This window comes from Contarinia nasturtii, unplaced genomic scaffold (assembly GCF_009176525.2).
Source record: "Contarinia nasturtii isolate CC-2019 unplaced genomic scaffold, AAFC_CNas_1.1 Cnas_scaffold_2228, whole genome shotgun sequence".
NCBI classification, from domain to species: Eukaryota; Metazoa; Arthropoda; class Insecta; order Diptera; family Cecidomyiidae; genus Contarinia; species Contarinia nasturtii.
The window spans coordinates 103497-128632 of record NW_022199551.1 but is presented as its reverse complement, the minus strand read 5'-3'; the positions used below and the strand labels follow the sequence as shown (position 1 = coordinate 128632).

Sequence of the window (25136 nt, the reverse complement as noted above, 5' to 3'; positions counted from 1 at the left end):
AGAAAAACTTTACATAAATCAATCAAAGAGGAGGGCATAAAATACATTTTACATTACTCCATTGATCGAATTTATTTCCATGTTTGAAATAAATTTCTCTTTTTCTGTCTGTGCCCGATCCAAACTTCCATCCGAATATTATTGGCGTCGATTTTATCTGAAACGTTCTAGTGCTGCATCAAAGCGGAAATATCACAATCGACAAGAGTGTATCGAGCAAGAGTGTAAATAACGTACGGTAGCACAATTTTGTACAGTTTAAAATTGTAGCACAGTTGATTGTATCGCAATATAAAAAGAAGTGGTTCGATAAAAGAGAAACAAACGCGCTTGCATTCATGCTCAAGCCTTTTTAGATGAAGAAAAAACGAACATCATTTTATTAAATCTAATAAATTCAATTTTTATTAGTTTTCTTCAACGTTTTTTTTAGTTTCCGCTATCATTCACCATACTTTATTCTCCCTTGCTCCATTTCCAGCGACGAGTTTATGGTAAAATGCATATTAGATGCGAGCCATAAATAGGCTAGAATAACTCGATTTAAATGGTGATGAATAGGAGCGAGTATAAAATAATTGACGTAACAAAGTGCTTCATAGAAAACGAACACACCAACGGTTCGCGTTGCGTTTATTACCGTGAATTGAATATTTGTCGCATACAAACCTATATAAGACCCAAGTGATTACATGTCTTTTGAATAGATACTTTTATTGAGTTTTACGCTGTGATGGTTTTCAAGAAAATCGGAATACTTTAATTTCGTTCAGGTGATTGCTTAACAATTTATGAGTGAAAAATCCCATAAACCGCAACATAACTAACGAGATTTACAATTTTGTAAATCTCTGGCGTTGAAGTAAACTAAATTTGCAATAGAATTTCAATCAAATTAAGTGAACAAAGGCAAATCATTCAAGCACAATTTATTCAGGTAAAAATGTATTTCAAACGCCCTTCGCGTTTAGTAAATGCCAAAGGCTTAAACACCTCTCAATAAATTTATATTAAATTTAATTTAATTTGTTGAATGGAATGTTAAGTACCTGACTCAAATCATCGGCTGATACCTCTCGTGTGCCCGGCAATAGATTGTGTAGCTCATCGTCGACAAGTGCATTTCCATCTTCCGAATCAACGGATCCAAGTGGCATACGACGCGGTCGCAAAAAATGTGGCGCATCAGTCCTGCAATAAACAATAGATATAAACAAAACAATTAGAACTGAATCCATATGAATGCGATGGCAATTTATTATTTTCATAAATGGTAATTGTTTGAATTGGTTGGCTGATTTTGGCATCATATAAACACATTTTTAAATGACATATATTCATTTTCAACCTTGAACACTAGATACTTCAACACATTATCCATTCAGTGGGCATGTTTGCTGTGAATTTTGAATAGGCCAATTTAAAGATATTTTTTACAATTTATTTTCAATAGAAATCATAAACACGACTGTCATTAAAGTCGTAAACATTTTTTTTTTAATCTTCTTAATGTCACTTTTTTTTCTCTTGATATATGTAGGTGGAAGTTTTGCCGCCAGTCAAAAAGCAAATTGGAACGGCATCTTTTTTGTATTACTGAAACTGAAAAAAAAAACGGTAGATTTCGTGGCATGTGGGCACAAAAGAATAAAATGTGCACATGGGTGAGGTGCGCGACAATATTATGAAGAAGAAAAAAACGTAAACTATTAGGGCGGAAAAATCAGTTATTCTGAAGCGACGACGCCAAAGTGCACAAAAACTGAATGCTTAATTATCTTGCAAAACCCAACAATCAGAATTTGCAATAGAACGAGAAAAAAATGACTGTGTTTTTGTACATATTTTATTCATTTTTTTTTTTGTCTTCGTTAAAGCAAACAATTCTCTCGGATAAGAGAATGAATTGTTTGTGAAGTCACCATTGATGAAGAAGAGAGCTCTGTGAGTTTCATTATCTTCGAGCAGACAGACTCTTACGCGATGTAAAAGATGTTTATAATACTTTAATGTTGCTTGCATGATACGATCTCTCTTTTGTTTCTTCTGCATTCGAAGGCATTTGATGTGGCATGCATCTCGTAAATTTTGCGAACATAACATGAAGAAAAATATTTTATTTAAGCGTTGTCATGGCTACCATCATACTCTCTCGGCACGGCGTCCTGATCAGCTTTTGTTTTTCATCCGTACGTCGTCAAATGTTGTTGAGTTTTGTTTAATTTTCCTGCTTCCTGTCGTGTGCTTCCAATAATGCATGTGAATGTGTGTGCGTTTCTTTTTGCAGCAGAGAATCACAGGCATACTTCGCATACCATGCTTATTAGTGCACAGAACCGTTGTGGATGATTTTATCTGCATTGTTGCTTCGCTAAAACGTCAAACTAACTTTAAACGACTTCTTGTTAACTTTTATAGTTCAACGTAATACACTCGTTGTTACAACATTGAAGTTGTGTTTATCATGCAAAATGAATGCGCTTGACGGTAGGGAAGCCAATAAAATCTCAATGGCCTTATAACGATGATAGAAAATAGATATTCAGTTGTTCGATGTTCGCAATCAAAATCAATGTCTCAGCGATAACCGTTTGACGTGCTATCTGCGTTGACATCGTCGATTGACAATGAAATATTTTCAATTCTAAGCACTTTCAGCACGATTTATTTGCACTGCGTTTTAGTGTGATTACTTCCCGTGCACTGTGCGTTTTATTTGTTTGTTTTTTCGCTTCAAAAACAATTTCCATCTCATGATCTCAAACACAAGAGAGAACAACAACTTTCATTATTATTGATATCTCACACACACACAAGCATCGATTTCTCTAATTTTTGTTTTGTTTTCTTCGCACTGCTTCTAGATTGTACTTTTAAAAACCCATTTATCGTTTAAATATCGTTTTGTTTTTGATTTGGTTTTTTTGCCGCTCTGATACACACGAAGTGATGATTTTGAAAAAGAAAACGTGTGCTTTTTTCAAAGCGTGTGCTTTTTTCTCTCTCTCCGTATTCTGTCTTTGGCATAATTGGAGTACTTTTTAAATTTACCAAAAAAAAAAAAACACCATGAGATTATTTCAGTTGAAAAATTAAATTGGAATACTTTCTATCGTAAAATTAATCGTTTTGTGTATTTTTTTTCAGCCAATTAACGTCAACAATTTTCGATTTGTCAATTCAACCGTCTGGGCAAAATGCATGCATTTTTAATTTGCAACTCGGTGAATGGGACTGCACTTTAGTTGAGCATTTGTCATGAGTGAATGTAAAGCAATGAAAGAGACTGTGCAAATTAATGTGAATTACTGGTGTTATACGAATGCTGCAAATCACAAATGATTAGAATATTGCCTATTTGAAAATGCAGTCGGATTGGTGTGATATGTAATTGAATGCGGTTCATTCGAATCAAGCGGTTACGGTTAGCAATAGTTTTCACATTCGAAATGAAACTCGATTATTGCATGTGATTGAACTGCTGCTGCGTCCTCGAAACGCAAATATTTTAATAATGTTATACGTAATGCATGCTCTTCAGAATGCATTAGTGTCAGTCGTTCGTTTGTTCGGTTCAATAAACTGAATTGATTTCGACATCGAACATATATATATTCTAGAGTAGCACACCGAGATAAAATAATATTCCATAAATAATTCCACGAACTCCACTCAAAATTCTCCCGTTATTCAAAATTGAAATTCTGTTCAACGTTTCGAGAAAGAAAAAAGTTCGAGAGAGAAAAGAGGAAGGAGGAAGGGCTCATATAATCGATTGAACTGAAATGATTGCGACAGGAGATGTACTATTTTAGTTCAAATTTTCACTTTCACTTTGAGTAAATATCACTCCAGAATATTTTGTTCTTTTTCACATTTTATAAAATTGACATTCAGAGCATTTTCATTTTTCCGTAGCTAATGGAGTGGGCGGTAAAAAAAAAAGCATTTTTAGAAGAATATCTTTCTGCACTCTGTGTGAATGTGAATTTTCCATTAAGTTGGTTCATCGATTTTCTTTTTTCCCCATCCCATTCACTTGGCAAAGTGACATCGTTGGCTTTATGTCATGGTAGATTTTTTCAAGCATATTTCATTCATCGTAAGTTCAAAGTTCCACAATCCATCGTCAAGTGATATTTCTCATATGTTTTAAGCTTACTCATGCACATATGCTAGTCCGGACAATCTTTCAACATTTCAATGCTGTCTTTTTTCGGCCGTTTTTTTTTTTGAAAAGTGTTGTTGGCTTATATGGAAAATGCAAAAATTAAGTGCGACTTAGTTTCGAACGGACAGTCTTTTAATATTTTTCGAAAAAAAAATTGAAAAAAAGTCATGGTGTTTTCATCAAAGAGTTTCAGCGATGGAGACACATGTTCAGCGATCTGTGAAATGTGATTTGTGAGCGTACCGTGCTCGTAAATGAGTTTGGGTGAGACTACACTTTTAACAAAATTCCATTTATGGTCTCTATTTCATTTGGATGATTCATTAAATATTAAATTGCTTGCAGCTACTGTCAGCCAACCAACCAGCCGATTTGCTTCGTTCCGTCAGGCAAATGTACATTGGTAAACATTCTTCACTTTAATACTCTCAATTCATAATCTTTTTTTCTCTATTCAAGAGTATTAAACTCAAGCATCGCACAAGAATGATAATAATGGAAAATAAAATTATAAAGATAAAAAATAGTACGATGGTGGAATTGGATTTAATGCAACTGAGTGTGCTTTTAAAACCGTTATCTTGATTCGTTTCAGCTTCCACAAACAATAGAAACTATGCTGCATTTAAACTGCATCGCACACATAGTCTTTCTCTTTGATTCTCTCGCGCCACCAAAATGTATATGAGTAAATAACAATAAATTGAATTGTTAGTTGATTCGCGGTGAATGCAAAAAACCGCGAGCAAATTTGAAACGTTGGTAATTCATATCAAAGCCGACGCCTGAGCTGCATTGATACATCGCAGCTCTTTGGATGCTGCTTTTTTTGCATTTTGTTTTTAAATGCATTCGAATTAAAGGAATATGTAAAAAAAGCAAATTGGCAGCAAATAAATTGTCTGGAATGCAATGAACTCTATCAATTTCATCCTGCAGCACTGTTCAATTTCAGCTGCATTCGATCAACGGTTTTTTTTAGATATTTTGTCGGGTGTCAGACAAAAAGACATTTGGGATTACGACGTTCAATTTTTGAACATGAAAAAAACAAATATCGGATGGAAAATTCGTGAAAATTATTTTCAATGCGATATATGATATTGCTGAGTTTCGAATTCCCTGGATGGAATTGAAATCGGTCGGAAAATGGTAATAAATACTATAAATACATCGCTGAAATAGTACACCTGACAAACGATTCACTTTAAAAAACACGATGGATATGAAAGATTCCAATGTCGTCGTTGCTACAACACTCGGAGAGATGCGTTGATGTAATTGCGGTGTGTGCTTGGTTACTTTGAAAATACAAAACGTTTGTATTCACATTACATACACATGTGAAATTGCACAATTACAGACTGCACGATTGTGATTACGATTCAGCTTGTCGTTGGTCGCATTTAGCTCATCGCATTACGTTGCTTTTGCTTGTTTATGTGACGAGTGTACTATTTCTTTGGCGAATTTCTTTTGTTGAGTTGTACGATGAACAGAATAACCAAACGAAGTGAATTAAATGAGATTATATTTACTATGGAATCGAGAAGCAGACACAAGAACTTTTATTCATACGTTTTTATTTGCTTTTTTTTGGATGATTGTATTCTTTTTGTTCTTTTGACTCGATCTTATTCGCATTCTTTTGCCATTCTTAATCGCACTCAAAAGCACTTGCTCAAACGAACCAAGTTCACTGTGTGGATGTGAATGAAACTTTGTTTAGAAACAAATGGATAATCATGTATCATTCTGTTCTATCTTTTCTTTTTCGCACCGTGAGCTTACGTTTTTTTATAAGACTTCGTATCGTATCGTCAAGAGTGATTTTTATATCTCGTTGTACGTGGAGCGTCAATCTTTTTGCTATCACAGTGTCAATGTGAGTAATTACAATGGCAAAAAAATGCCAATAAATACCTCGTTTGCACAAAAAGTTTTTTTTTTTTCTCTCTTAATTCAAGAGTTCTTTAAATCTTTGTTCATTTTTCGATTTATCACTTTTGAACCGAAAACCAGACAACTCGTGTTATACTGCAAAACGAAATTGTTCACTCTAAAAAAAATGTCTATGAATCATGAACTCGACAACTATTGTCTATGAATCCATCGATTTGCTTAAAACATTTTCATTTAAAAATCAGTTTGATACTCATTTCGATATATTTGACGATCGAGTCACGGTCGTCAGTCAGCTACTTTAAAAAGAAATATATCCAATATTGTTGAAGTGTAAAAAGCAGATTTGCAATTGAAAATGTTTTGCATTTGAAGAAAAAAATCAAGAATTCAAGAGAAACGAGCGATTTATTCAATTATATTATGCGCGATGTATGCGCCATTGAAACGTGTTTTTGCATGTTTTGAATTGTTCACCAATTCGATATTCGTGTTTCACCAGATCGTTAATTTAATGGTAAAATCTGTGGGCGCGTGTGGCCATATATGGAAATCGGTCAATTACTCGAATTGAGAAAAGCAACAAACGAAACATTTTAAATGTGAGAGTGCGAGGCGCACAAGAGCGAGAACACAAATTATTATTATTCATAATTTTGTTTTGGTTTTTTTTGTTTCAATTGTTTCGTCCAATATGAGTCAGAATTTGGTACCTCCAACGAATTACCATATGAAAAATAAGCACCAAACGCAAGACCAAACGTGAATATCAATATCGTGTCAGCTGATCGCAATGGTTTCGAAAGCGTGAGAATGGAACGGTGGCAGTTGCTCTCTAGAAAATGTCTCAAATTAATTGACTTCCTATCGCTTTATTATCTACATCTAATTTGTTTTTCTGCACAACCGTTTGCAAGAGTGTGTTTGTTTGCATCCAAAAAAGTACAAAGAATTTCAATTAAACTACAAGCAAAGTGCATTAAATCTCCAGTAAAAAAATAATAATAAATACATAGGTTTTGTGTGCGCAAAACCGATTTTTCGGTACTTTGCCAAACAGAAATTAAATCCACACAACGATTTACCAAATAGTCATTAAGATGCATTAAGATAGTCGCAATTTACTTTTATTACTTGTTAACCCACTCGTTTGAACAAACGGTTCGTCTTGAACACTGAATAAATTCCTATTTAGCGATCGCAACTATCTACACTTGAAAACATGGCAACGACCATAAAATTCGAAATTGCATACGAAATGAAAATAATGAAGAAGAAAAAAACCCAACCACTTAATAAAATCTACTTATAAAGCATAAAACAGAATCTCGAGTCAACGTGCGACCGATTCAAGCGAGAGTACAATTTAATTGCGTCCATGTTAATGTTAACGCATCGCATCACTTGAATTGTGTCTTGGGAATGGCAGTGTCTATCACGTTTCACAAATTACAACCAACTCAAATAATCAAATTGTAATAAGTTTCATAATATCTATCTCTTGGTTTTTCTCGTTTCTTCCTCTCTCTCTCTCTCTCTCCTTTTTTCTCTAGCTAATAACATCATTTCGTTTGGCATTTGGTGTACGCGGTTTTGGCGGTCTTGCATCGATTCATGGATACTAATGAACTTAAACTTTCCGCGAATCACTTCATTTTTCGATGAATGCACGCGATTCGAATTCATTTGCCATGTGAAACGTTCTACAAATCGACGATGAAAAATCGCAAACGCATTTCGAAAGAGAGTTTATGACCGACAACAAATGTAATTGTTGTGTATTTATTGGATGCATGCATCGTTACATATATGATTTTTTTAAATGTTAGAAATGAAATCAAATACCAGCCGAAGTTCAACATGAATCAAGCATTCATGGGCGCAATGTGTAAATAAACGAAAAAAAGTACATATATGTGCGCAAAACACAATGAAAAGCAGTAAAATGAGAGATCGAAAAAAGCAGCGTGCACTGCCACAACGAAATAAAAGCAAATGAATTGCATAACCGTTATGTTTGTATTTTAGCTCAGAGAACACGTATCGATCACTGTTATGTTATGCGGCTGCCAATATAAAAATAATCGACAAAAAAAAGTCAGCCAGTTAGCCAGACAGACATATAACATTTCATTAGCAGACATATTCAATTCTGTGTGCACATTTACTACTCATTGGTATGGCACATTGCCACTGGCAGAATGTCCAGATTGGAGATTTCACATCTCGATATCGTTCGAAAGCCATAATGAATAATAATTGTGCATGTTTTTAATGAACTCTCTTTGCTGCTACAACTAGTGTAATTGTGATTTTGTGCCAAGATGACAACGAACCGAATTCGTTTCGATTCGTCGATTGGTGTGTGCGTGTGTGCGTTTGTAATGATGAACGACTGACCATAAATGGAGAAAGATGTAAATCGATAAGCGCCATGAAATGCCAAACCCGAAATGTGTCTGTCGTTTTCAAAAACCATCATGATTTACGATCTTGGCATTCGCTTGCCGTACAGTGCCAAAACGAAAAACTAATATTGACACAAAGAATGTACAGAATGCGGGTGTACTTCTTATGTGTGACAGTAAGCATTTAATTACCATCGTTTCAACATCATTTACTTCACTTAATACAACATTCGATCCATGCACTCTGGACACAAATGCACAATCATTCTCCAGCAACATGCACATTGTAGATAAAGTGTTGCGATTTTCTATGGTGCATTGAGAATGATGCGTCGTCTAATGCAAATTGTCAGCCACACACAATCGCTCATTTGCGGCACAATTCTATTCAACATACTTTAGATGCGGCGACAAGAGAAGAAGAACATCGAAGCACACACGCACACACAGAACTGCACTCCAGTTGCCCGTAATTAGATTTATGATGGCTATTTCCATATTGTTGACTATGATGTATCGCATTTTGATTGTTCGCTGACTAGCGATGTTAATGTCAATGACTGCATTTCATGCGATTCATGTACCCAGTTGTCAAGCACAAGTGCAAAGACCCCGAACAGATTATAATCAACATTTTCCTATGTATAATAGAATTATTCTTTCACATTTCAACATTTTCAAGTGCTTTTTTGTTTTAAAATGCGGTAACTTTCAAGTATCAAACTGATTTAATTTCATTCCTTCCATTTCAAAATGAAAAAATTCTTCGTTACATCATTTTTTAAAAGATAAATCTCTGTATAATTTGCTCATAAATCTTTGTTTATCAACGTTAATTTACTGTAAAACTTAAAATTAACCATAAAATTTTAACGAAATCATTCCAAAAATGGAAAATTGAAAATTTATAATTGATAGCGCAATCAAAGTTTGATAAAAAAAATTATAATGACAAATATGGCGAGCATAAAAACTGTTTTCTCCACGTTTTTATCATTTTTATTATATAGTTTCTAATAGAAGTCGAAACCCACATATGCAAAACTCATGAAATAATATCCGAGTTACGATCTTGAAGTCAATAAATTGGAATCTTAATTCGCGCATAGATACTGTGGATGACGTGAGAGATTTCGATATTTTCTTCTCGTTTTATTTTCAGCGCACAATTAAAAAAAATCTTATCGAAATACAATGTATTAATTTGATAGCATTTGTTTCGTAATTTGCTATTCAATCGAAATCGCCTCTAATTTTTTCGAAACCTATCCGAAAGTAGTTTCAACTGGAAACGCCTAATATGGAAAGAAGTTCGGCCTACACTTCGAAAATAAAGTTATCAATACAAATCCGTATGTTTTCAAATGCGATCATCTTTTTATTTACATTCTCGCATAAAACGACCAACAAAACGAAAACCACACAGCTTTCATATGTTAATATTAGATGTTAATCGAAGTCAAGGCTTTTACTTGTGGTGAAGTCAAGGTAGTACAAAATACATACATTTTAATAACCACACGAAAATTGGTTACAAACAACATTTTGTATTGGAACAGAAGATAATATTCGGTTGAAACCAAAAACTGTGCAAAATTCAAGTTTGTTCATTTCAACAAACGATGCATTAATTACTTCTTTAGCTTACAACGTCGTTATCCAATAGATTTTTCAATGCACTTTGTTTCAACATCAAACGATGTATTTCTCTTTGGCTAAAAGCGTATTTACGTCGACGCATTGCGGTGACAATATTTCAATTGCATATGTCTTGCAGTAAATAAAACACGTCAAAAAGATGAAATGCAACGAAAAGTTGGCTAATGAAAATCTCTCCCTCCACAAGAAGTAAAAAAAAAGAAAATGTCTCACACTCAGCAAGAAAAGACGAACGAAAGTTTCACTTTATGCATATAATGTTCATTCATAGCCTTTTTTATTCATTTTTCTTTGAAAGTATATTCACAACTATAGAACCAAAGCGGAAAAACTCAACGAAAAATAATAATAATACAAAGCATCGACGGTATTTTAATTCCAGTCGAGAGAAAAAAAATGAACGAACTCAAAAAATCAAAGAGAAACGAACGATAACGTTATTAAACCGAATTTTCATATTAAACAAACTTTTGTAGACGTAAAACTTTTCAACTCATCATATCTTATTCGGAGAAATATCCACATTCAACCCCCGGCTGGGGAATTTCACCCTCTATTCACTTGAAAATTGAGATGAAGTAACGAAGAAAAAGATGAGAAAGAGAGACCGAGAAAAAGTACTCATGACAACGAAATGTACCGTTTCCAGGAAAACGCTGTTGATAATTATATTCAATAATTGGCGAGAAGATTAAAAAAACAAATTTAAGAAGGGACATTTCAAACCGTATTTTGCATTCACTGAAGGAAGAACTGCCATTTAACTTCCCGACTCAGTCTCAAATGTCGAGAATATTTCATTAAAAAGAATGCTTTGATGTTCGGCCTTTGTCGCTGAAGCATTTTAAGAAGTGTCGTTGCCTATATCATTTCGCGCATCCCTCCCTAAACAACCGTTCTAAATCGATATGTTTTTTTCAATTTGGCGTTCTTCTAAATATCTTGGCAACTATTTAATCAAAACGAATGGAATGTGTTCTGATGACGGCTGACTAAATGGATCCGACTTGAAAGAGGCGGTCACATTCCAAATAAAAGCGAACCAGATGAATTGTGTGGCACAGAGTGCGATTACAGTTGACGGTATATGTTTGGTGTATGCACACCACAGTGCACACTTGAAATCGCGTAGCCCCATTTGAAATGATGACTTTGACACGCGACTGACGTTAAAATGACAAATCGGATTGACTTTTTCCTCTATTTTTGGTTCGTCAAACGAAGCGATTCTCTCGTTTCCGAGGTAATCTCAAGTGTTTGAATCAACAATTTTTTGTTATTCTCTTCGATGTTTGTATTCAAATATTTTCTTTTTTTTCGAAAGCAAATGCACACTTGATAAAAAATGACCGCGTTTGCATTAACTGACTAACACAAAACCCAATTTTCAATTATGGAAAAAGAAGAGGGATTTTATTGTAAACAATCTATATACAACTGTTCCAATATTCAAGCAGTGTTTATTTTTGGTCGAAGCGAAATGCTGTTCGTTTATAAATTGGGTGCGAATATTATCGACCACTGATTGCAACATTGTCGACAATTTCACTTCAATAACACGAGAAATCCATTCAAAAACAACACATCGAGCTCAAATTAAATGCAATTCATCAAAATTACGAAATTGAAATCTAAACAAAATTCACAAAATTGGATATTTGATTAGAAACGGTAAATTAAGTGAAGATAACATGAAACAAAACAGAAAACATAGCTTCAAGCTTGAAATGGCTCAGTGTGTTTTTGTGATGCAAAAGCCTTGTCTAAATGCCAGACCTTGCGCTAAATCTTTCTCTTTAAACCGTGTAATCAAGCATTGATCTCACATCAAAGCCGATTTCAATAGAGTGCAATAAGATGAAAACCAGAGAAAAAAAAATAATTCAATAACAACAAGCGTCGTCTATTTTTTTCCAGCCAATTTAGAGCATTTAACTGCATATTAAAGCACAGTTTGAAACGGATTAAATTTCTATCTTTTTTCACTTGACGCATTCGTTGTTGGATTTGATGAAGAAAGAAAAATCTCGACGCTCTTATAAAATTTTATATTATTAATTTATTTCTCTTTTCCGGTTCATTTCTCGCTTAGTTAAACAAAAGCCAGTGCCGCTGGACTTGTCTCGTTCTTTCGATTGCGTCTCTTTCTTCATTAATGCCTTTCCATTCTACTTGGCGGCGGTCGATGAATATTTCTGTTCAATTTGCGTTTCGTATTATATTTCTCGCGATTAAGCGTCTCATAAATTGAGATGAAACAGCTTCAGTGGTTTTTCTTTTAATCAATATTTCTTTTGTATTACTTCGTCAGTGGAATAAAATGACGAACCATATCATTACACTCTTTGCCAACGAATTACAGAGGCGAATACTATAAAAAAAAGAAACAAATGAATATCGAGATCGAAAACATCTGTTTGTTAAATTATATATATATGCCAATGTAATGTGTGCAACATCGAAGCAGCCGAGCAAACTGTAACAGCAATATTTATTTATTTTTCTGATTACTGATCTATTTTTGAGCCAATTTCGCTACAAGCGAAGAAAAAACCTGCATATAAAACTATGCGTATAGGAAAAAAGAGAAGGAAAACGAGAACACCAGCATTCGCGTTTATGTGTCAATATTCGATTTTGTGAGTGCACTGCAGAGCACATAAAAATAGATTACATTTATCATGATAAATTTATTGCATCGATATTATGCGGCTAAGACAAACCAATCGCTTCAAAGAATTTAATGTTTATCGATTGAAATTACTATTATCGAAAATGGAAACACAGAAAAACGCAACCATAAAATATTGATGATGATGATTTATGTTTTAAAATTGCCGCACTTAAATGCATTAATCAATAAATGATTACGATAACGATATACGGCGTCGTAGTTGTGAAAGTGTATTGACTTCTCTGGCCGATAAAAAAATACACCGACATAAACGATAAATCAACTTGAACTTTTGATTGATAAAACGACAAAATTCACAAGTAGATTACGATTCAGCGTTTGAAACTTTAATATCTGTCAATTTTACTTTATTTATTCTTTTTCTGTGACAATTTTCGCCGGAAGCGAACACAGCATATTTGATACACATTTGCTTGAAACAGCTGCTGTCTTAAATGACGAAAATTGCCTTTGTCTTCGTTCAAAATACAAAATAAAAACAGATTTTTTTCTTTTTTTAGGTCACACTTATTTTACATTCTACGGCAATTATGTCAATTTTTTTTGTGCGTATGTCATCAAATTTGGGATTATTGAAATTGACGCATTTCATAATTAAATGATCGCTTTGGTATTCAAAATATTTTGATTAAATTGAATTTATTTCGTTTTAACGAATTAAACCTTCGTGCGCATGCATAATTTGTAAGCGCGTGTATCCCACGCACATAGCCAAAACACAGGTGGCTATCGATAAATTAAAACTTTTGAAATCATTTTCCGTTTTTAGAACAGAAATACACAGCATAATCACTGCACCGTGCGACTGTTCAAGTGATGGATTACATTTTATCATGAAAATAGTTAGCGGTTTTCTTTCTTAAATGGCTTTAAAACATGATTTTTATTCTTTTTTGCCTGAGCACTGAACTACATATTTTCCGAGTTAATTAATTTGTGATAAAATCATCCATATATAAATAAAGTCAACTGGCTATTGGCATGTTGATTTCGATAAAATTATGCCGTTCATGTGTGTTCTCATCTTGCTTTTGTGAATCGAAACATTCTTGTAGGCGTTGATCAATGGATTTTGCTTGTAAATTCGTTCACGGCATGCTTTCATAAAATATTCAAACCAAATGGAGAATATTACTCTCCATTCTGTTGTACCCTTTTTTAGAGCTATTTCGGTCATTTGTTGACACATCTAGATTCACACAAAAATGAGATATTAAATGGGTATTAAAGACGACGTGCTGGGTCTACGTCTGTCAACTTTCTTTTCACAAAACTGAAAACTAAATCAAACAAAAACATTCCATTTTCGGATGTAATATTTGCCTTTTTCGTATCATATAGTTCGTTTGGGAGAACATGTTGCTGAAATGAAATTCAAAACGACCAAAATGCGATGCAAAACACACATCCACATGAGTTGTCAACTTGTCACGTTAAACATGTTTAAAATAGAATTTTGTTTGGCAGTTAGAATCTAAATCTCCAAAAAAATACTCATAAATATCCATTACATGCATAATAGTAGTAGTAATACTGATCTATTTGCATGAAAAACAAAAAAAAATCCATTTCCATATGACGTACGCACATTCTTTTTTATGAAGCCATTTCAACGAAGAATTTGGTTACGAAATCACCCAAAATGGAAGCTACCTTTTGCAGTACTCTTTTGAACTTTACTTTCAAAAGGTACGAAACATTCGAGTGGGTAAGAGGTAACTAAAGAAATTCCAATCAAGTAGGAAACAAACACAAAAGAAACCGACAATGTTCTATGATATACATAAATGTGTAAGTATATAGTTCGCTCTACAAATATTGGCATTGCAATGAATGGGAAGATATCATACGAAGTGTCGGAATTTTTTTTTATATGCGAAGCTATCATTATTTCTATCAAACGGAAAAAACCTTAGTGTCTTCATTATTATTTGCGCGCAAGGCGATAGAATCTTGAGTCCCGGGTTTCTTCAAACAAATAAAGTACATGGATTCACTCAAGCAGAGGGCAAAGAAAAGCAACGGAAGCGGTAGTCAAAAGAAAATTCTATGCATTATCTTTAGCTGCAATCCACAAAATAAAGAAAATTGTTTACAAAAAAGCGAAAAGAAGTGGATGTGCGGCTTCTTTTCCATTTTCCAGTTTGCAATTCGTATTGTACTTACTCTTTTTGTGTATCTTTAAAAAAACACATTTAAACTACTGTCGATCAAATTGCACATTGCGGTCCCAAAGCTCAGGAATTGATAAAGGAAATCAAATGAAAAATTGAGAGAGAAAACCCTCATTTTTTTGTTGTTTTTGTTTTATTTGTTTCTATTTGATCTTTAATAAAGAATAAATGCAACGGTGCCAATAGAATTCGTATTCTGTATTTTTCGATGAATTCATGGGGGTTACATTTTTGTGTTCGCTACAGTGCACCGCATGGAATCGAAATTCAAATGTCGAGAGAGCGAGCTCACAACACATAAAATACATATACTTAACATGAAAATTGCTTGTACTCGACGAATGTTGTTGGCATGTGTTGGCACGGGGCGAGAAAGAATGACGAAAAAGATGGTTGAATCGAAAATCAAAACTTGCAGATGTATTAAAATACGCTCGGCGGCTATGAGCCGTGAAATAGGAAGGATTGCTGTTTGAAACGAAAAACGGTACAGTAAACCGTAAACGGTCGAATATTTACGTTTTTTATGGTGCACAGATTTACATTGAATCACACCAAATCGCATGTATGCATACTTATTGGTGATTTTGGTAGAGTCGTAAACGACAACAAAAATATGAAAATGTCTATTTAAAGAATGGGCAAGGTTAAGGTGTTCCTTTTATGTGTCGATGGATATGAGGGAATGATATAGGCTATAGAATACGGCGTCAAACACCTATTGTGACATATTCACGTACGATGGTGTGACAGAATGCCTGCAGATGTTCGATAACACTCCAGGCAACATTGAGATTTTACAATGTTCCCTTTTTTCCATGTGTCATCTCGTTTTTGCGTTTATTTTACAAAAAAAACCGAAAATTCTCTTCCAAAAAACATGAGCATTAAATGTATATTACACTGCCGTTTCAGTTGAATGTTGAGTTTTGAACATCAAAAAAACAGAAGGCCGGAATTTTTATCATCTCATGATGCGGTGCAAATTTTGCTTCTAGCACATTATTTTAATACCGAATACATAAAATTTAACGAGCAATGACAAATTTGATTATCAGTTAATTGATTGATAATGGATACGTGCTTGTATGAATTTCAGGCATTCACATTTTTTTATTATTGTCATATCATATGTGTGTGTGTGAGAATGTAAATGGTGCCAAATTAATTCTTTATCATCGGTTATCTTTCGGAATGTAATAAAGTGGCCACGCGGTCGTAGCGAAATATAAATATTTACTCAGGGTAATGAAATGCAAAAAACATGTAACGCGTGAATGTTTACTGTAGACGCTTCTCTTTTTTTTTGTACACAGACATTTTTCTACTTTTGATCATGACATTCTTCAATTAATTTCGAAACCTGCCTCTTTTTTTCATTGAATTCGCTATGCAAATTTCGCTCATAAATCTGTCGTAAATAAACGGCAGCTATTTATATGCTTAGACGAAGACTGTATTACGTAGTGCATTTACGGTGGCTGTCGGGGAAAAGGGATTTTAATTGCCCATCAAGTTATCTTGAAAATTACTTGTGGTTCATTAAAATGGGAAGTAAAACTAAAGCAAATACGAAGCCTTAATTGAACAAACAACCGACTATTAAAAGTGACCGAAGCGCTTGTGAATCTATTTCACACAATTTCGCCAACAATCAAATGGTGAAAATCGAGCAAAAACAGATGCTCACACAGGCGCAAATATGCTATTAGAACATACAACCACTGTTTGTGTGAGAGAGTTTTTTTTATGCCAACAATAAATTTTAACGACATCATTTCAAAATAATGACACATACACACATGATTGCACAGCGTGTGCCAGAGTTGGTATGCGTGAGGCGATAGCAAAAGAAATAGAGAAAAAAATCTGATTACACAACGTTCTATATGAATTGACTTTTAACCTAGTCGATTATTGAGAGTTTTCAAGTAACTTTATTAGTAGTTCTTTTCGATTATTAATGACTTATGTTTTACTTATCATTTACTCGCTTCGAGTTTTACTTCGATTAAAATATGCATGTCACAGGCAAGCGCGATCAGAATTTTCGGTCAAACAATGGGATTTAAATTAACTGCACGACATTCATATCAACAAAGTGCATGACACCGACAGATAAAAATGCACATCAATTCCTTTCTTCGCCACATAATTCAGTCGTGTTTTTTTTTTGTGTGTGAAAGAATGTTCGATTCTGTTTAAAAATCGATTTGAACTTTGATTGTGCGTAGTGAGTTTGTTCCAGCTGTGAAATGGGTGTGCTAATGACACTTGACGCATCGTGAAATGAAAGCACAAAACAATTGTCAATTTCAATAAAAGAGAATCGTTGTTTTTGTCCTTTGCGTTCCACAAAATTAACTTTTATTGTTTCGGTTCATCATCAATGGTCGTTTAATTTGAATTTCGTATCATCGCAACAAAACACAATAACAAACAATTTGACATCGTTAAATTGACGCAAAATGAGGTGTGAGAATAAAAATCCATAACGATGTGATTTTTTGGCTGATAGAAAAGGCCATCGTTTCAATGAGAAAAATATGAGTTTGCCAAATATAATCGACAATTTGAATAAAAATACCGTAGAGAAAAACACTTTGGCAAACAAAACAAATTCGCTGCGTAATTGTCGACGATTATATATTACGTTGGCATTAAACGATGTTCAGTTTTGGCAAAAAAAATTGTGTTGTGTATGTCTAGGTACACATTCTTTGTTAGACACCAACTATTTTCTAGCAAATGAGCGTGAAGTACATTGGATGTATTCTCATACATCACAATCATTTGTAGATTGAATGGACCACAGCAGCAGAAAAAATACGACAGAATGAATGAAACAACAATGTCTACGTTCAACAGAACTTCTATATTTGATACAATAAAAAGAGTGCCGTTCGTCTCAATGCTTGCATATTTTTTCTCATCTCTCTTTCTGTCTATTCTAATGAAATACGAAGTATTGCCAAAGTTTCGCTGGTATTTTTCAGTCTCGTGATTTTTATTTCTTGTATTGTCTGTACATGTGCTAGTTTCCCATATGTTTTCACTTTTTCTTTTCGTTTTCCCTTTGTGAATCGAATGGAAGAAGCTGAATAGAAAAAACAACAACAACACGTTGTTGATTATTGCCACAGTCGCATTTTTATACTAAATTCTGGGTTGTGCGAACCAAAAGCATGAGCAATCCAAACTTTTGCACATTCAATTCCAAATAAGCTACAAACATTTCAAATAGTTGGCTTTTGTTTAGTTTCACTGTTTGCTTCTCTCATTTTTTTTCCAGTGTATTGTCTTAATGCCGTAGATTACGTATCGAAATTGAGTTTTCAAGAGTGTATTTTGGCTTGCATGCAGTAGATGCCGACGACGAGAAAAATATATATAGAATAACTCTAGTAGTAACAGAATTCGGGAATGGGAAATGAAAAAGAGAGTGAGAAATATTTACCATTTATTGTTTGCATTGTTTTTGCTCGGTGCAATTTCAGCGTAGCGTCGACCCAATGGGCCTTCGTGTGGACTCAGCAATTCCAATGATAAACGTCGGTAGGCCGTCCCATTCTCGTCCAATACAACGGCGCCATCGACAACAGCATCGCAGAGTTTTGCATTTAATGTGTTTTTAAATTTTTCACACAAAAAATAATCATCACTGCCAACACTACCGGATTCTTTGCTTGTGATCGAATCGCTACGTTTTTGAGTACTTCTATCACTTGCATTGCCATTTTGTCGATCGCTAAACTCGTTGTTGTTATCGTCATCATCATCGGTTTCGTTGTTTTGTGCATTGCCATTTTGTGATTTGTCTGCTGTTTTTCGTCTGGTGCGTCGCATTTTTCCATTCTCATTTATGACCACAGCAACTGTATCAATGTGCTGTTGTTGTTGTTTTTGTGGTTCGGCCCCATCACTATCCGAACTACTTCGGTTAAATCGTCGCGAATCACTATTATTATTGTTGACATTATCGTTATTCGAATTATTGTTTTGTAATTCGAATCGATAGCGAATGTTATCTAAATTACGCGAACAACGTTTAACGGTCGCTAATTTCAATGGCTGTTGACCCATCGACGATGACGAAGACGACGACGACGATGATGATGTCGACGATGTGTCGCAACTATTGAACATTTCACCATTTCCGTTTTCGTGCAAATTCAGCGATGTTCGTTTTTTGTACAATTCATTTTTCATGTCAATGTTGTTGCGCAGCGTATTGGTTGACTTGACTGATGATATTGATAATGGTGAATGGTTGTTTAATGGCCGATTTTCAACAGGCGATGTCAACAATTTCTGCTGTGATGACATCGAACCGGGGGACACCGTCAAAATATTTAAATCAGTCATTTGAACATCTTGCGGTGATGTTGGTGACGCGATCGGCGGCAGCATGATAACAACACCACCACAAATGTTTAACCACTCAGGAAAAAGTCTCTATCTCGTTCGTTCTCTCGCTCAATGACCAACCGTGTCAAATAAAATTTGCGATTTTAATATGTTACGGTTGGATGTCAATAACCCGAAACCATTTCAAAATATAAAGGGTTGAAAATTACTTTGATAACGTTTTTTTATTCACCCTTTATTCTCACTCAAAAGCCTCCGCGTCCAACTCTATCGATGTCACTTTGGCTTTCAATTACAATTCCATGTTTTTTTTTTCGAGACGAAATTGATTTTTTTTCCTCTCCAACTATAATAGCTTCTCTGTAAATGACATGTTTTAGGTAAATAGTCGACATTTTTATTTTTCGATTTTTTTTGTATTCATTGTGCCAGCGTCAAACAATCGATGTGGACAAAAAAGTTGAATAAAAGCAATACAAGACCGATGTACAAGTACGAAGGGAAATTCATACACATGTTTTGAATTCATTTAAATGGAGCCCAGTTTATTGTGTCGACACGTAATTTCGAGTAAATAACTCCTCGAGCATTTTCTATTGATTTTCAAAATGAATGAGCGCTTAAGTGTATGATACAAGAAATATTGATTTAAATATATATATTGTGGTGTGGGAATAACATGAACAGTGAGCACTGAAAAAATTCGACACAAATTCCAATTTCAAAATCTCATTAAAATTTACTAATTTTCCCTCGGGCCGCTTGGTTGGTTAACAACGCATATTTTTGCGTTTGTGAAATGGCATGGATTGTATTTGCATGTAGTTCTACACAAAAATGCCATTTAGGCTTTCTTTTTGCAATTTTCTGTACAACATATACAAAGAAGGACTTGCCAAAGAATTTCATTCTGTTCGATGGCCATATTCCATTTTGTTGTACATACATTTTATTTAACATCGAATTTTATCATTTGAATTTCTTGAAAGAGTATGGAGTATAGAAAAAGGTACTTTTAGTCGTGTATGAAAGGATTTTCTAGCCAGTCCTTTGTGACATAAAACTCGATCCATAGAAAATCGAATGTAACAAAATACCGTATGAAAATATGTTGCAATGTTCAGTAAACATAACAAAGACCAGCCAGTGTAACGGCATCGTTGCTTTCAAATGAACAACAATAAAAATCAGTTTCGGTTATTCAAACCATTTCATTCACGGAAAATGATAACACTTTTTGTATTTAGAATCGCATTAGCTGTCGAGACATTTGTGGTCTTTCTTCTACTTTGCTGTCGGCACGCTTGCCGAATCCAAGGAACAGAATTCAGAAAAGAACGCGGCAATTCGTCGAATTGATCCGATTTAATTACAGTCATATCATACGGTGTCCATTGCAAACTTTCTTTTCGATTGCATTTTATGCTGAGGATATTCTATTACGCCACGTATTCTGTACTTAACGGCGAAAGTCAGAAATCCAATGGAAAATAATCGCAAAATAAATACCACATTATGTATAATCCATACATTGTAATGTATACCTAGCACGAAGAAGTGCATAGTTTTATATTTCACGCGCGCGCTCAAAGCAAAATATCTCACATGGATGTAGAAAACATTAGCCGTCGCTTGTTTCTTTTTCTCTCTTTCTCTCTTTCGTCTCGTCTCTTCTTGTGTTTACTTGTTTTGGTTTAGAAAATTCCATTTTTAGTGCATAAATTAAATTGCACATTGGCGCATTTGTTTTCAATGTATTCATTTTGTTGCACGGCATGACTGCATCGTTAAATATAATTTGTGTGTAGTGTATTGGCTCGGTTAAGTGAACAGACACTCGAACATTTTGGTCGGTTGGCTTCGTTGAGAATATTGCCGAGTCGGCTGCAATGCCAGTTTAATATATAATATGATATATCAAGTAGTTATTTATTGCATAATTTTCATGCATCTTCGAGTTATGGAATACATTCAACGAGGCTAAAGTGTGTTAAGACCATTCATTTCTGGGGTTGCCGTCCGGCAGACATAAATTTCGAGGCTAATGTGAATTTTCTTTCACGTTGTTTCGTCAGCAGACGTGATGGCGAATATGCATGACGGTTGCCGATGACTTCAATCGATTTTTATTTGACATCGTTTGAAGCACACAACTTAAGATCTTCACATAAAATTTCGTGCATCAAAGAGAAAACTCATTGAAGCATAACACCCCAGTTTTACAATGAGAAATTAGTGTGGATGCGCCCGTTGCAAAGTCACAATCAAACACGTATCCAAATTTTTGATGACGAACGTATGAAGACATTGACAAGAACCGTAACCAAACAATGGCCATATTACATTTGGTCTTGGTGTTTCGAGGGGTGGCATACAATGCCACTAAATCTAACGTCGACGCTCGATAAAACGACGATGCAGTGGGAAATAGGGGGCGGCGATGGTGATTTGAGCGATTAAATCGAATACAAGACGTCTAATTAAGTGCACGATGGCTGCCTGATTTTGAATAAGATTGCTGATGCTGCAAAATTCACCATTCAATTCAATTTGCCCATGGCTTACTAATCGATTCGATTTTTTGTCACTTTTCTATCATTTGTAAAGCAAGTCGTCGGCGAAATGGTTTTTTTTTTCAATGTATTTGGCTTTTTGTGTGCAAATTAAATTCTTGAAAACATACAATTCTTTTTAAAACACATTCCAATCCAGTAATTTATCTATGTACGATTAATCTCCGACGAGCTTGCCATTCAATCACTTGAAAGTGCAGAGACAAAAAGTCCAATGATAAGACCATCCAAGCGAATGAGAAAAACTATTGAGCTTCAGACGACGTGCATTTGGCATGATGCCATTTTTGCATTGCTTTTATTCAATTTTCGCATCGACTTTGAATTATCGCGCTTTCAATCAATGAAAAGGGAGAGAAAAAATTGTTTCGCATGTCTTTCATTTGCTTAAAATAATTTCCACACTTTGCACGGCATGTGTTTTTCATTGGAGAGCTCTCTTTTCGACCGATCATAATATTTATAATCCCTCGCGTATTTAGGCTGTCGAGAAAGTGTATACATAATAAAAATTAATTTAAATTAGTAGCGCAGCGAGTGCGGTGGCCACGTTGCCTTTTTCATTTCAGAATGGACACCACAATAAATGTGTTTGATGTTTGAAAAGAGATGCTCTCACAGACAAAAAAGCACACACGCACGAAATGTATATTACGACATTGTTCTTTCGATATGGATATACAAATAAACACTGTGCGCTGTGTGTGAACGATCGATGGTCGCGTGCTTAGCGTATTCGTTGATTATCAATCGCGGTTTTTCGAGAGAAAAAAAACTGTCTCTTTTTTGTAATCGTTTTGAAAGTGAGAATGTTTCGATGTTTGGCATATATCAATACATTGTTATATCGCCACGGTGTATTTGAATCACGATGTCAGATGTTCAACATTTTTTAACACGTTCACGTTATAGTTTTTTGAGTGGCCTCTTGATCATTTTTTTCGAAATTATTGAGAGCAGTAACACACATTTCATATTGTGCTGCGTTTTGTTGGCGACGACTGAGCAAATCGCTTCACACTTTTCGATTCATTTCTTCATCACATCAACGCACAAGCTAAATTTAATTCTTATTCTCTCCAAAGAAATGTGTGTTTCATCTTTTTCAATATTGAAATTGATTTGCGGTTGTTTTTGTTTTATTTTTCTATTCACATTTTTATCGAAAAACACAAAACAAAAACTTTCCGAATTGGATGCATATTGACGACTTTGGCTAATCGAAAACAAGTAGTCTAAAATTGAAACGAACAACAAAAAAGTAGCAGCCAATTTAAATTCAATGTGCTTCGCGTATTGGGATTCGTTCTGACTTTAAATCTAATTATTGTGGTATCTTTGTTCTGTTTTCTAGATACACACTGTCAATTGACGACAATTTCGAAAAGTTTTGCATTTAATCCATGGGGGTCGTATTTTTTGTTGTTTTGTTTTGTTAGGCGTGCATGTAACCCGCGGAGGGAAAAAAATCACTTAAACAAATTCATTGATTGATTGCATGCAATTTAATTCAATTTAACCGACATCGAAAAGTTCAAAAAGAACGAATTTTCTACGTCGATATACAAATCGAATCCTTGTCTGAAATCAATCAAACGAATGCGTTTGTCGTCGCAACAGATTTATTTGACTCGCTTGAATTCCGCAAAAATTTACATGGATTTGAAACAAATTTGTCCTGCGGCTTCGACTTTCGAAAATTGTGAAAATGTATGAAGAAACCACGACAATCACTGGAAAACTTATGCGACACAAAACAGACTGTTTAACTTGAACACTTTCGGGAATTTGCCAAGTCGAAACTTGCACACAGTGCACATACAAAAATAATTGCTCTTTGGTCGTCTTTATTTGACAATTTATTGTTTTAAATTCGATTGTTCAGACTGAGAAAAATTCAAGTTCCTTTTGCCATCATTGCACACACACACAGTCTATACTTTTTTTCACAACGGCGGAAACTAACACAGAATTTTCCGAAAACTTCTTTATCATAATACTTTGTGAATTGGTAAACCGGAAAAAAGTCGTCGGGTGGTTTATGTGTATTTTTTCTTTTTACTCTTACACTTTGTTTGATTCACATATTTTTTTCTTCTTTGGTTTGAACTGTTCACCGTGTCGATTTTCGTTGAAATTCTTATGTGAGTAGAAAAATCAAATCTTCAGTGTTGTTTGGTGTCGATGGGATCTTTCTTTCATTCACGTCTGACGGAATTGGCAGACCAACACAGATTTCACGTCTAAACTCGGCGAGCGTTGAACTATAACTGAGAGCGAAATGTATCGACGGCGTGCTTGCCAGCACGAGACAGAAACGAACGTGTCTGTTATATTCTCCGTTTTATTTGAATGTTGCTTGTTGCTACGCATCGCCAAAGAAACATGTCATACAGGCTTGCGCTGCTGAATCCAAGAATGAATTTTCAATGTTACACGTTGGTCGATGTTATGTTTTGGTTTATTTTATGAATGTTAGCGTGTTAGAGTCTTACTTTCACTAACATTGTACATACAAACATTTGTGTGAATTAATCAAACACACACGTTACCACTACATGATGTGACACGTTACAAAGGCGGCGAACGAATTGAGTGAAAAATGCTATGGCTATAAATATTGAAGCACACAATGCATTCCACACGCGTATAGCGGTATTTTTTTTCGTAATGCATGCGTCGGTGTCGAGAGTATTGTTATTGTTCGGCAATGTTGTAGGAGAGTCGTACGACATGTAAATTTTATAAATACAAATGAAAAATTAAACGAGAGAATATGTAGCCAAAATGAGAGGCATGCATTGTTAAAGGGAGTGCAAAGAAGATGGAGCACAAGAACTTGCACGCATTATGCAATGCTAGATCAAGCCTTTATTCAAACTGAAGAGAAAATATGAATGAATGAATGAGATGCAAATAATCGGATTTTGCGTATAATTCGTGTATATGGTAAAATAGGTATTTTTTCTATATTGTTTCAAGCGTGCGGTAAATATTTACACGGTTACTGTTGATATATTTCTGGTCTATTGGCACGAAGCTAGAGACAATCGAGTGGTTTTGTTGTTGATGTCATACACTGCACCAGTTCAATATGATTCTGGCCGTTCATTCTCTCTATCTCCCACTCCCTTCTTTACTCTCTCTCTCTCTCTCTCTCTCTCTCTCTCTCTCTCTCTCTCTCTC

General features: G+C 34.7%; 1 protein-coding gene across 4 annotated transcripts in view; it reads right to left on the bottom strand.

Annotated features, from left to right (window-relative positions):
• The window catches only part of LOC116348009 (protein sprint), a 132513-nt gene that overhangs the window by 29430 nt on the left and 77947 nt on the right, over positions 1-25136 (bottom strand). For 2 of the 4 annotated variants that reach the window (XM_031778855.1, XM_031778856.1), the window contains one exon: positions 1050-1191. In XM_031778855.1, the coding sequence (XP_031634715.1) occupies positions 1050-1191 (142 nt within the window). Of the gene's footprint in view, positions 1-1049; positions 1192-18466; positions 19738-23950; positions 24204-25136 lie in introns of those variants that run through there. The other 2 variants (XM_031778854.1, XM_031778853.1) reach the window with 2 other exon arrangements.